General features: G+C 44.7%; 1 protein-coding gene across 3 annotated transcripts in view; it reads right to left on the reverse strand.

Moving 5' to 3' along the window:
- LOC144152939 (ataxin-10) overlaps window positions 1-14,254 on the reverse strand; it is a 38,626-nt gene that overhangs the window by 14,365 nt on the left and 10,007 nt on the right. For all 3 annotated transcript variants that reach the window (XM_077684521.1, XM_077684522.1, XM_077684520.1), the window contains exons 2-7: window positions 13,176-13,340; window positions 8,864-8,943; window positions 6,609-6,720; window positions 4,662-4,832; window positions 3,282-3,356; window positions 445-613 (exon numbers count right to left, since the gene is read on the reverse strand). In XM_077684521.1, the coding sequence (XP_077540647.1) occupies window positions 445-613; window positions 3,282-3,356; window positions 4,662-4,832; window positions 6,609-6,720; window positions 8,864-8,943; window positions 13,176-13,340 (772 nt within the window). The remainder of the gene's footprint in view (window positions 1-444; window positions 614-3,281; window positions 3,357-4,661; window positions 4,833-6,608; window positions 6,721-8,863; window positions 8,944-13,175; window positions 13,341-14,254) is intronic.

Here is a 14,254-nt window from a genome sequence, read left to right on the forward strand (position 1 = left end):
TCAAAAAACCCATATTGCACTCACCAGGGTTCATAGCATTTGAAAACATAAAGATTACAGTTTTATGACTAACACTGTTTTGCCTATTGTTCCACCAAAAATGACTAACTATTTCTAATTATCTTGGCAACTAATTGACTTACTCAAAAAATATAGGCATATTTGAAATCAGTGGAAAAAAAAGCAGCGAGACTAACAAGTTTCACAGAGTTTACTTAAAAATTAAAAGAAATTGTTTTAAGAGCCAGGTCCCCCCTTAATTATTAAAGCAACCACACAGGGCTGCGTTCCCATGTTCTGTATGTGATTGTTACGATTCACTTCTTTGTTGTTGACTGAAATGACACTGTATTACTGACATGCCCCTCGTGTAATAATCCCTTCGTGGGATTGACAGTATTCTGAAATAAAATAAAGAAATAAATAAAATAAGAGCACCATTACCGGGTCCCCAGCAGCAGCTTCCTCCAAGCACTTGGTCATGCCCCTCAGTCGTCCAAGCAGCTGACTTTGTGCTTGGTCCAAGAAAGGCACCGTGATAGAAGATGACGATGGCGTACTCTCCGCGCCTCCCTTCATCAGCTGGTTTACAGCAACATCTAGCAGCACGCACCTGAGAGAATGAGCAACAATGAAACAGGCTAGGCTTTGAACACAGAGACCCCCCCCTGTCATGTTGCCTGCAACGATTCTGCAGTGCTTCTAATTTTAAAAGCACCAGCATTGATGGAATGCAGATGATGCAAGTATGATGCCTAGTGTGCGAAAAAAGGTGACCAATAGCAAATAGCTCTGCTTCACGAGACGTGAAATGTGGCGATGATGTGTAAACCTGGCATGAAGCATGCTAGGGATTGAAAAAATTGACTGCGTATCTGCTCCTTTTGTTGCAGATGTCGATGAAATGCGGTAGTAGACTGGTGCCCCTGCCAAGTAAAGGCCTCCCTTTTCTTTCCCGCTCACCTCTCATGCCAGTCCTCTCCCGTCTTGTACCTCTCAAGATAACACGCTAGGGGTTTTGCTCAAGTCAATTTATATTTACCGCATTCCACTGCACCGGGCCGGGTTGCCTCGATGCCAGCACTGTCGTATGGTGGGGACGTGTGCCAATAGAGGCACCCTACTTCAACGTTTAGAGCACCACGTTGCCCTACCCCACGAGTGTTCCAAAAGGAACGTAAAACCTATCTAGTGGAACCTTTAGTTGCTGTTGCCGTTTGATTTCTTACATACCGCCAGGTAGCATGAGCAACAGCAGGCAATGGTTTTCTGAAGTTGATGTAGTATTTCATTTTCTATCGCAAAAACCAAGCATCGATGAATTTTTTTAATAAAGGAACACTGCAAATATCTCTCATCTATTGATTTTCTGTCTTATATTTGCGTAATGTCCTGTTCTTGTTCAACAATGTTGACAAGTATTGACACTGACACCGGACTTAGACGTTCAGATTTCGCTGTGGGTACATAAGACTATTGCACAACTTCTACTCCACTCTGGCCGGGTAACTGAATCGAGTCACAGACAGACAGGCAGACAGACAGACAGACATACATACAGACAGACCAAAATTTCTGCGTTTAAGTAGATCAAGAAAGGCTGTCATCTTTAAATAGGCACCATTTGCAAGATACAAACATAACCTAGACCTCAAACTTATATGTCTCATCACTTGGACTGCATCTTCTATATTATAGTAATCAGTAGGCACCACTTTCAAGATCTGTAGACTCAAAATAAAAGTGTTTTACGTGTATGTATGTGTTTTGCTCAGGGATGACCACCATCAACGCTCAAGAGAAATCGAATTTGCTCATACCTTTCACCGAAATTCTGCGTCGCTTCTGCATTGTGTGCTAAATAGCTTTGCTGGATATCCACCTTTACAGAGTGGAACAGCTCGTAATTTTTCTTTTAATCCCTTTGACGCCCAAAACTTTGAATTTTTACTTAGGTCTGCGAAAACATTTTTATGATCTAAAAGAACTTCCGGCATCACAACAATGAAGCAAGAAAAAATATTTGGTTCATTAGTACGGACACTGGGACCCACTGGGCACTGGGAAACAGTTGGCACTGGCTGCCCATACATCAGTCGAACAAGAAAGCTACCTTGATCAGTATGATTTATGGTTCAAGTGAAGGCGCTAACGTAAAGTTTCTATTGCTATCATTTGTATTAACAACGTAGTTGCACGATTTCGCTTACCTGTCACTAGCCCGTTGAGCCCCCAGGCTCGATGCGAGTTGACACGCATAAACAAGACGACTTTTTTTAGCACACGGAGGAACATGCTGCCTTCTCTTTTTTCATTTTTTAAGGTCCAAGTCCTCCAAAAGTAAACATGCTAGAGGTTTGCTCAAGTCAATTTAAATTTACTGCGTTCCACTGCTCCAGGCCAGGTGCCTCGATGCCAGCACTGCCAAACCACGAAGATGCGCCCGATTCGAGGCACCCTATTACAATGTTTATAGAACCTCGTTTCCCTGCTCCACGTGCATTCCAAGCGGAATATGGAACCTATCTAGTGGAACATTTTGTTACTGCTGCCGTTTGATTTCTTAAAATTTCGCCAGTAGCTATAGCGGCGCGGGCAACAGTAGCATTTCATTAGATATTGCGAAAAAACAAGCATCCATGAATTTTTAATAAAGTAACACTGAAAACAGCGCTTATGAATTGCTTTTCTAAGTTGTATTTGCGCAATGTCTTGTTCTTGTTCAACAATGTTGACAAGTATGAAGATTGCAACCGGACTTAGGCGTTTAGGTTTGGCTGGTAGTTCGGCTGATAGTACACAGATTCAGTTTCAGTTTGGCCGGCTGTCTGCATGGAGTCACAGACAGACAGACAGACATACAGACAGACTAAAATTTCCGTGTTTAAGTAGCCCAAGAGAGACTATTGTCTTTAATAAGAGTGCACAAATGAAGCGGCAGACTCCACAGAATATTTGTGAACTTCCTGCTGTTTGTGAAGAAGCAACATTTGGACCAAGATGTCCTTGACAACGTAACATCACGATTGCACTAATTTAGTCACCGCGTTGAAAACCGGTTTCAGGACCTATTCAGTACTTTAACACCGCAAGGTGATCGCAGCCCTTTATGGTACACATGTGCCACGACGAGATACTTATAAAGTTTTTCAGCGCCTTAAGTGCTCACGGTTACTAATCAAATCAATGGCATGAAAAAAACTAAAGTTTCCTGCTCTGTTGAATTACTACAACATAGTGGTGCGATTTCTCCCTGGCCCAAATTACAGCCACTTTCATACCTGGATCGAGCAGACAGCTGCTGGAATGCTTGTGCCATGTCATTGTGTTGAAGCAGTCGCTCAAGTGTGAATAGGCTGTGGAAACGGTTAAAAAAGACAATGCTTTCCATTAGGAGTGCTTAAGAAGGAACAGGGCTCCTAAAACAGTTTCTTTTAATTGTTAAGTAAACTCTGGAAACTTGTCAGTCTTGCTGGTTTTTGTCCCACTCATTTCAAATATGCCATTATTGTTTCAGTAAGTCCATTAGTTACCAATATAATTGGAGATAATTAGCCATTTTTGGAGGAACAATAGACAAAACAGTGTTAGTTATAAAACTGTAGTCTTCATATTTTCCAATACTATGAAGCCTGGTGAGTGCAATGAGAGAATCTGTTTTTTGATGCACCGCTTGGAACTAATTTTACAGCTCACTAAACTTTGTTGTTTGAAATGGGCACTTGAAATGGTTCCTTACCACTGGTGCCACCGAAGTTTTTAATGAACTGTAAAATAAGTAAACTTGTGCTGCACAGAGAACTAGCAAAAACGCACAAAGATCAAAAATCAATCCAAAAAGTGACATGCACTGTTCAGCGTCGGTAAATAGAATGCCAGAACATTTGTTCTACACACATTTATCTTGAAGTGAGGCCCTTAAAAAAAAGATCGAATCAAACTGATAACATTGTCAACCAAACAAGAACATTCCTGTTGAGTAAGGACAAGGTTACACCCTCTCCTATCAAACAAGATGGCTGGGTGTAGTTTATCACCAGAAGGAACAAATGAATGCCCTGCTTTAAGCACGGGATAAGATAGCTTTTCCCGGCAGGGCACTGGAAGCAAAACGTAAACAAAACGTGCCCATTAAACATTATTCATGCAAACAGTACAGTACGCAGGAATTATGCGTTGCATGGTTTGTTGCACAGCATCTACAAAACAAGTGGTAAATCTCTTTCACAAGGTGAAAAGTGAAAACGCCTGAGTGTTCAGATTTCAGGGCGCGGTATAGATCCCCAGGAGGTCAAAATTAATCTGGTGCCCTTTACTATGGTGCAACTCGCAGCCCAGGTGCCGCTTCGCCGCGTATATTCCCCACTAAAACAAAAATTGAAATCTCTTTTACATTCTTCTTCCACACAAAGTGCAGAGAGACCTCAACTAAGAGCTGCACAAATTCTGATAAAACATCCAATGCCTCACATTTCGGGCAAGCTAGATACTACGTTTTTTTAATCTGACCTGCATTGCATATAGCAAAACCACCTAACAGCCCTGTTTCTCCATTCATTTCAACATTTAAAAGGAACCATTTTGCGTTCACATTTCTGCCTGCAACTTTAAATTGGCACAAGTGATCCACAGAACTTCTCTACAACATTCACAAAACTCACCTCCACTCTGACTCAGCATTGGCAACCATGTCAGCAAGGCTCTCCATCACGGAAACACCGTCCACAGAACTAAGAAGCTGACGACCGCGTTCAGGAGTAAGGCAGTTGTACAGCCCCATACTGCCATACTGGCGGACTTTGGCGTCGCCGCTTTTCAGGAAGGCTAGGCACCTGCAAAAGCATCATCCCTCTGAGCTTCACAGGTAAGGCTCCGACTTTGCTATACAGTAGCCGACTGTTTTTTACGAACTCCAAAAATTCGGACTTGCTGGATATTGCAGACTTTCCTCCGCCAGTTGTCCCATGAGGCTAATGATGCACAGATTTTTTGGACTGCTCTTTTATTCGGACTATTTCTCGTTCCCCTCCAGATTCGCAGAATCGGTCGGCTACTGTAAATAGCGAAATTCAGAGTTCCACAGGCTTAACTGTGCAATGAAGTCACAAATTAGAGTTAGATAAACTCCCCTCTAAATAAATTTCTTTTAAGGGACCCTGGAGACAAAATGCCATTTTGCTCAATTTGACAGAACAAGCCTCTCGTAACTCCCTCAGCTTCATTCCAACCACAAAGGACTTCTTTTCAACCGAAAAAGAAATGCTACAAATATTGAAACACTTTCAAATTTTGTGCCGCAGTAAAGTTTTATGGGTAGGAGTGATGTATATGAGGCAGCACTGAAAACATAGTTATCAGTAGAGACCGGAGCTTTAGGCAAAATAGCTATTTTCCCTTTGAGTTCGTATCAAACCTATTTTAATTAAGATATAAGCTTGAACTAAGGGAAGGGGAGCAATTGAGCAATAGTTCATGATGCCTATAAGTGCCTATTTTGACTATGTGAGCCTATATGGGCTTTCTAGCACCTAAAAAAAGCATTTTTTGTGTTATATATGCCTTTTTTGGTTTTTAGAGTCAATGGTCTGTAAGGACTGCTCTTGCTACACAAGCTCACAACAAAATGTTTGTCGCACCCCGTTCGTAAGAAAAATCCACGAGCCATGCTAAACAAGCCGAGAAGCACAAACCATGCATGAGCCACCGCACCCCGAACTCGCCACGTCGGCCCAGCTGCCAGAAGCCCGTACACAGCAGAATAAAGAGATAAAGGTATTCTATTGTGCTCATTCTTCATGATCGATATGTGTATTGTCTTATCTAGAGCTTTTCCTTTCTTGCGATTTTCATGTACCGTATTTCCCGGTCTATAAGTCGCACTTTTGTACAAGTCGCACCCCCTCAAAACGACAGTTCTTCCGGAAAAAAAAACGTATATAAGTCGCACAGGTGTGTAAGACGCACCGGTGTACAAAACGCTCTTGTTAATCAGGTAAACGTGTAGAGGATCAGTTCGTTAGAAAGTGCGGGGAAAGTACATGGTTGCGGTGGCCGCCTCCTCTGAACGCATCCCCGGTAAGCAGTGCTAGACATGCGCATCTACCGTCCAAAGTCTAGACAGAACTAGCTTCTCAAAATGGTTTATTGATACACACAGATGGCATGTACTTACACACGGCGTTTAGGCAAAACCATCAAAGCCTTCTTCCTCCGACTCACTAACAAATATTTTATTAATTTAGACCATAGAGCTACGTCTCTTAATGTGCGCTGAATCACGCAGCACACAGGCACCTTTTCAAGCGCTGAACACGCGTGGCCGCCACGTACCGGATTTATTCCACACATAAGTTGCACCGGCGGATAAAACGCACCAATGAAAATTTCAGAAAAAAAAAAATGCGACTTATACACCGAAAAATACGGTAACCGTTTTGACACAGTGGAGGCCCAGTTTCACGCACGCGACATGTGCCCAGAAGTCTTATCAGAGCTTTTCAATCGACCAACTGGTCTATGGGGAAAGGCATTAGTTTTTTGACGAAATGCCATTGGTCCCATTAAGAAAGTTTTCACTTTGAAAGGCAAGCTGCCATAGCAATTCTTACAGTGGAGATCCTGAAGTGAAAAACAGCGTCCAGACAAAGTCTTGAGCTTGTGGGTAGCTGCATACAAGATTTCCAAGACACTGCAGGCCGCACCGAAGGGCAACCATGCACTCTGTGTGGGATGAAATGATAAAGCAATGTTTTCGTCAGAGGTGTAAGCTCGAAAGAGCACACAGTGAGTGCTGATTTGCTGCAAGTGGACAAAAAACAACAATTGCAAAGCATCAGCAAGGTTATCATCCATCACACAGATGCGCACCTAACGACGTAAAAGTGAACAGGAAGTTAAAGAAAATTGAGGAAAGCTTGCACTCGTGCACAAGACTTGAATGGCGGACCTGTTGTACGTGAGCATTGCATGACACATAGAGTTAAGTTTCAGCACCATTGTTTATTTGCGTAGCTGCGATGCTTGTAATCGTCGTCATATGCATCGAAGAGGTTGTCGTCTTCTTCGCAACGAGTGGTGGATGCAAAGTCCCCCCCAGCATTGTAGACTTCTACCAGCTCTTTGTGCTCGACTCGAGGCAGCGGTGGCGGGATCTGAACGTTATTTCGGAAAGGTTTGGGGCACACTCGTAGCCATGTCTCCAATTATCCATAATGGCTTCTAGGGAATGCGGCGGCTGCGGTGACCTCTCCCAAGCAGGCTGTCTTTTCAGCGTTAGCATTAGCGCTGGAGCTTTTTTTTTGTTTGTTTAGTTGCGCACTAATACTTGATGGCAGCACTGAAAGGTTTTTTTTTTTTTTGCTAAAGCCACTTTGCAAGCTGGCGACTCAGTGGTCGCTGCGAGGCACATGCTCACAACTGCTCAGCATTTTCTCGCTCCTCTGGGTTTTTTCTTTTTTTTTCTCTCTCTCTGCAAAAGCAACTGCGCGTGGTGAGAACGCTTGGTGGTCACCGCGAGGCACACACTCACAAGCACTCGGCATTTTCTTGGTATTTTTTTTTTCCTGGAACAGTGAACCTACTGCTTGTACAACAGCTCTGCCGCTAAAAAACACTTTTGGAGCATGTATCGCAAATTTAGCTTTATTTGACTCAGGACGGTTTATGTTTTGGCTTGGCATGGGGAAAAAGAACTGAAGGAAAAGCGAGCGAAAAGGTGTTAGAACACCTAGCAAAGGCCAAGCCTTCTTTAAAAAGGGAACAGTTTCCACAAAATTGCAATCGAGAACTACAAACAAATCACAAAGACCGTTACACGGTTTCCCAACTGAGCAAAGTATAAAAAATCATGATCCATTCTACTCTGTGAATGTGGATGACCAGTGAAGCCTTGCAGAGCATGACATAGAGGTGACACAGAGTTGAGGTATAAATTTGCCCATGTTGATTACATGAAACTAAGTTTGTCAAGTGACAGCGTGCAGTGAGTGCATGCACAATTACACAGCAAAACAAAACACAGAATGCCCAGTGAACTCTGATGCAGCTGGCCAATGCCGTTTTGTATCATTTTCCAATGGGCTCATGCCCTTGCTGTTTCCCCCTATGCCTCTATCAGCGCCCCTCCCTTTGGAACAAATGAGCAATCGGACCCTTTCAGTGCATAACCGCACGAGGCGCTGGCTTGACCTTGATTGAGCTTGAAGGTCAGATGGACACTACGAGGAACAAGTCGTTTTGTAGGTTTCACCTGGAGTTTAGGATATCAGCAAGTGTTATCCCTACAAAATCCAACGTCTAATTAAGAGGGTCATAGCAAAAACAAGCAATAAAAAGTAAAGCGCAAGAATTTTGGAGGAGCAGTCGCATTTCATCAGGCTGTTTCAAATCCCGATTCCCAAGAGGGCTTCAAGTTAGCCTTCTCTTTTTTGTCGCCCTACAAAAAAGGGTTTCAAATTAAAATTTGGAGGACCCTGGTGGCAAAAAGTTTCACTTGGCCTCTTCTGGATTTAACTTTTTTTCAAGTTTAATAGAAAAAAAGCAATGCACAGCTAGTACGACATGTATTTGTAGAAAGCGCCTCAATTTAGATAGCCCGGTGTCTTTTTTTTTATATGCACTTTGCACCTCGATCCGCCGGTTCTTTTAATGCACACCAAGCCCCACTCATGTCGCTGATTGTGTTGTTCTTTTATCGAAAGTAAGAAAACACAGCCAAATATTCAAGGCTGCGACAGCGCAATAACCGGCAGTTGGTACATGCTTCCCAACTACACTTATACAAACACATTCATGTTATCAGTGTGTTAGGGGGTACGCAAAACTAAATAAGAAACCACAATAGCTGTAAAACTAGAGCACTTACCAGTGCTGAAGGCATCCTTCTTATGCAGCTCACACAGTCCTTTCACCAGGGCTTCCACACTTTCCATCAAGGCCCCATTTCTGAAACCAGCCAAGCCCATATAAGTCAACCTGCGAGGCCCTCGATGTGACAGTTTGAAGGGCAGACCACTACAAGACTTAAGGATCTCTTACAGGACTGCAAAGCAGTGCGGGAATGTCATGCAACAACCGTTCAAGCCACACCGCTTCAATGCGAAATCCTGTGTAACGGACCACAGCATGTGTACTAGCAGCCCAGAGGAAACAGTTTAATTTTCCAGAGAAAGAAGCTGTCGGACACAAAAACAAACCGGCTGATTTGACGAGGAGCCAGGAGAGGAAGCCATCATTATTATCATTGTGGAGAGAGCCTGTACTTGTTACTGGCCAGTTTCACATGATGTGCAATGTGTTAGTTCCCACACCAGATGACCCTCAAAATCTGTGTCACAGCCCAGTGGTCTTGGCCAATCCCCTGAACGCCCATGTGTCGCAAAAGGGACGACGGCCGGAGGAGGTTTTATTGCACCCGATGAACCTCCAGGTTCATCTAGCAACGGCGCGTATTTCTGCCATTCCTCATTCCAGTTGAGGCAAGTTACACTAACCCTGATGAATACAATCATGAATTATTCCTCTCGACTCTTGAGCTTCATAACGACATATAACTTGGGCATAAGGCCACAAAATTTAATTCTCATCAACAAGGGAATTTTCAGAGTGATCACAATTGTAGCTTTCAACACTGTTCAGTCCACCAGACAGGTGTGTTTTATTTTTCCAATCTGTGGTGAACGTGTACACCCACAAAATGTGAATTTGAGCTCGGTACCAACTTTGTACCGAGCCCAAGTTTAGTACTACTAAGACCTTTCACGCCTAATAATTTATCTGTGCATTGAGCAATGACTTGGTTCGTGGGGGGAGTAAGGAATGAAGGCAATGCACCTGCACAGTCACACCCTACAAGTACTAATGCACAAAGCATCACTCGACCCTATTTCAAGACAAGCTATCGCATATGTCACCATGTACAGATTCCATCAGAAAGGTGAACCAAGGTGAACCTGCGAACATTTCCCGCACACTGTTCCCCTGGTTGTCCGTTCTTGAAAAAATCCCGGGCCATCTCCACCAACGTGAAACCTGAGGAGGGGCGAAGCACGCGGTGTATAAGTGTATTCAAAGATTGCAAGTCTCTCTCTTGCTGAGGCGGTGGTGCCCTGTCTTGTGTTGAGCCGGATTTAAGCAGTTAAATAAGAGATGGATTAGCCACAACTTGTCTTTGCGTCACACGCCGCAGCATGCCAAGAAGTATGCTTTACAGTAGAAAACCTGGCATTTGAAACCAATTTCGAAATGGAATTTGACAAATTTCTGTTATAATGCTATTAAATCCTCACTATTTCTGTACTTTAGATTAGTTTAAATGACTATTGTTTGTTTTGAATCGGTTTTATCCATCCTACACTTGTTTTTTGACCCCCGTTTGACAACTTGATTTACCGTGACGACACGAGACGACGAAGGGAGACGGCGACAGCCCAAGCACCTATGCTGCTTCGCCCCTAAATACTCTGAAAATTTCTCCTTCGGATGAGTGAAGGCTGATTCCACCACAACAGAAACCAGATAGGTGTGGCAACACTTCTGCCTCGCGCAAGTCTCACTAAGAGACCACGAAGATAAAATACAATTTGTTTAGTTTGAAAGAACTTTGGTAACCCAGTCAGTTCCAGTCCAGCCAGAACAGATGCTTTTTAAACGAAAAAATGCAAGGCATATTGAGAAACTTTCAAATTTTGCACTGCACGCTGTCAGCAGTGACACAATAGAGGGAATACTAAAAACAGTTATTGGTGTGTTAAGTGCACGTTAGCCTTCAAGTGGTCCATTCAAACGGAACTGGAGGGGGACTGAGAAAGAGAGAGTAAACATTTATTTCTGAAAATTGGGTGGTGAGGGTAAAAGAGGGTGTTAAAGAAAATGGGCAAGGGCGGCCATACCAAGTGGAGTGCAGTCAGTGGTGAATTGCAGTGTGTGCAGTTTAGAGAGTAGGTGGTTGGAGATATGTGGTGCAGATGTTGGTGGTTGTTGAAAGTGTTGGTCTGCAGGTGGTGCCAGATCCGTGCTTCCGCGATTGGAAGGGAGGGATGAGATGCTGGGTAGAGGGACTGACGGTAGTGGGAGAGTACCTATATCGGCATTGGTGGGGGGCAGAGGTTGGAGGGTACGGGTGTCTAAGAGGGTGGGTAATTCATCCCCTCCGGCAATGCCTGAAAGGTTAAGGTGCAGGCAGTGGCATGAGCCACCTCAATCCCGGGAAGAGACGAATGCCCTGGGATCCATACGATGCGGGTGTCCAGTAGAGTGGGTGGTTTGGTGAGGACGGAAAGTGAGAGGGTTGGTGATATGACCCATGGCGTAGCGACGGCAGGCAGATTGGGAATCAGTCAGGATGGCGATGTGTGTAGCAGGTGTGTGTGCAATGGCGAGTGCGATGGCCGCCCCCTCCGCAGTGTCAATAGATGTGGTGCGTATGGTAGCTGTAGTGGTGGTGTTGCATGTTGAGTGTATAATTGAGATGGCGTACGCAGGGTGTGGGCAGTATGGGGCGGCATTTGTGTAGTAGGCGGTGGGGTGTGTGCTGAAACGTTTAAGTAGTAGTAGTCATGTGTGGTGTGAGCGGCGCCCCTTGTTGTAGATGGGGTGCATGTTTGGAATTGGAAGTACTTGGATGGCAGCTGAAGTTGTGGGAGGGAGGGTGCAGAAGGTTTCGGGAGTGGGTTGGAGGGGTAGCTGAGGCGGGTTGGGAGGTGGCGGCCGGTGGCGGTAGCTTGTAGCCGCTGGGGTTGACTCGTAAAGTGTGCATCAAAGAGCTCTAGTACGGTGTTATAGTAGATGCCCAGCCGAAGGAGGCGTTCCGTCGAAGCGAAGCCCAAGGGCTGCCTTATACGACTTTCGTACTAGTGTGTCGAGCTGGGCGATTTCTTGTGATTTTAGGGCAAAGTATGGGGCGCTATACATGATGCGGCTCGTGATCATGGATTGCACGATCCGGCAGGTGTCTGCCTTTCGGAGTCCGTGTCGATAAGAGCATACTCGTTGAATAAAGTGAATCAGTTGGGATACTGTTGTGCGGATTTTGGGGAGAAAGGCTGCCCCCGAGCCGGCGTGATGGTATTGCATGCCAAAGATGCGTAGAGTTCTGACTGTTGGTATGGGCTGGTTGTCGATGGTAACCATCGGGTCGGGGGTGGGCTGTGGGCGGTGCCCGCAAGTTCTGTCGCGTAGTATTAGAAGAGCGGATATGGTGGGTGAGCAGCAGAGCCCTTAGTTCCATAAGGAATAGGCGATAGTGTCTGTGGACTCTTGGAGCCGGTCTTGCTGGCAGCCAGGAGAGCCTTTGCGAATCCAGAGAGTAATGTCATCTGCATAAAATGCACGGCAGATGACTGGTATGGAGGACAGCAGTGGTGGGAGGCCTGCCAGGGCAACATTAAAGAGTAGAGGCGATATAACAGACCCTTGTGGGGTGCCCTGCGCTGATGTGTAAAAACGGTTCATCTTGTGAGGGCCAATGCACAGAGTAGCAGTGCGATTCGAAAGGAACGTTCGGGCATAGTTGTACATTGCGGTGCCGCATACAGTGTGTTGGAGCTGAGTTAAAATCGCGGAGTGAGTCACGTTATCAAAGGCCCTCTTTATGTCTAGTGCTAGAATGATAGAATAAAACTTGGGCTGGTCTTGCTCAGTTTGTCGATGACTTCTTCAATTTGGAGGTGTACGTCCTGGGTGGAGAGGTTGGCCCGGAACCCAGACATTGCGTGGGGGAGCTGGGCAGTGCTTTCAAGGTGGGCTGTGAGCTAATGGTTGACCAGGATCCCGGTAGCTTGCCAATACATGAGGTGCGGGCGATGGGCTGGAGATTGTCTAAGTGGATCGGCTTGTTGGTTTTTGGAAGAAGGCTGATATCTGCACGGCGGAGCCAGTTCTGTTAACTGAGCGATGCAACATTTTAGGCTACGGTTGGGTCAGTTGTGAGAACAAGATCCCGTGATGTAACAAGGACCTGACCATAAAGTGGCTGAGCAGTTGCCACTGCTCCATATGCATTTCTTTGATATCTCGATTAGTTATTTGAAGTTCGCGATAGAATTGGTAGCATTGTTATTAGGACAAAGCAGCCCTTTTAATGAACTCCACTAGTGTTTTGTCTTCACAGCCACTTTTAAGAAGTAGATGGCTACGTTGAAGAAAGCGTGAAGCTGTACAATGAGGATAGACTGTACCTGGTTGCAGCTTCGGCATTTTCAGGAGAGCCCGCAAAAGCGTTCCGCAAGAATCGGAACAGGTTGGCCACAGCTTCCCACTCGATGTCTCCTCCAGTCGTGGAGGCGAGTTGGCCAGCGATGGCTTCCAGTGACTTCCATGTTTCATCGGGCACGAGTTGCCCGCTGCAAGGAAAGAGTTTGACACTAGAAGCTGTACTAAACCACTACTGGTGCATTCAGAAAGTGTGCGTTTATTGCACCAAGAATCTTAGAACAAAGATAAGTTTCAATAACTAGGTAAGAACTTAGGTTTAGCAACAAAAAGGCCCAACAGGGAGTTGACTTGTTTGTGTGACTTGTCTGTTCTCTTTTGTTCTTGTTGTTGTCTGCACCGTATCCTGAGACAGCTAGTCTACAATAGATTACCCAGAACGATGCTAGTGTGCTTTCAGTGTAGACCAAGCAGACAAGATCTTGCTTAGCAAACATTTTATGTTTGTTTGTCATTTCATAACAGTCCGAGTATGCCTGTCTTTACATTAAAACGTTTCTTGTACGACACAGCGTCTCAAGGATGAAAGACTTTACCAACAGAGCTCCTCAGCTTATAAAATTCTTTGTGTATGGAACTCCTAATGAGCGGAACATGTTTTACTGGTCCTACTGGTTTTACTGGCACTCAACGAAGACCCTAAACTTGAATTGTTTTTCAAATGTAGTTGCAAGGTCTATTCGGCTTGTTTGGGAGCGTTAAGACCAGACGTTTTTTGAGGGACAAATTTAGACCTGTAAGTAAATTGATTTGGAGGCTTCAAAGCATACAGCGGTAGACTTTTAAGTGATTTGGCTAGCCTGAAGTTCCCCAAAGTGCATTCAAGCCTGGCAAATACAGGTATGCAGGCCTTTTCCAAAGCCAACATGGTCGTGAGGCTTTATTTGAAGTGTTGTGCCGCCTTTCTTAAGATGTGTATCCACACATGCCAGGTGTTTTAGCAAACATTGAGTGAAATTCCCAAGACAAAAATGAAAGGAGAGCAGAAGATTACCTGAAATTATAAGTCAAACCCCCAATTGTAGAAAGCAATAACCCCAAAGAA

Source organism: Haemaphysalis longicornis, unplaced genomic scaffold (genome assembly GCF_048455015.1).
Source record: "Haemaphysalis longicornis isolate Haplotype H1 unplaced genomic scaffold, Haemaphysalis longicornis Haplotype H1 scaffold_9, whole genome shotgun sequence".
In the NCBI taxonomy this organism is placed as follows: Eukaryota; Metazoa; Arthropoda; class Arachnida; order Ixodida; family Ixodidae; genus Haemaphysalis; species Haemaphysalis longicornis.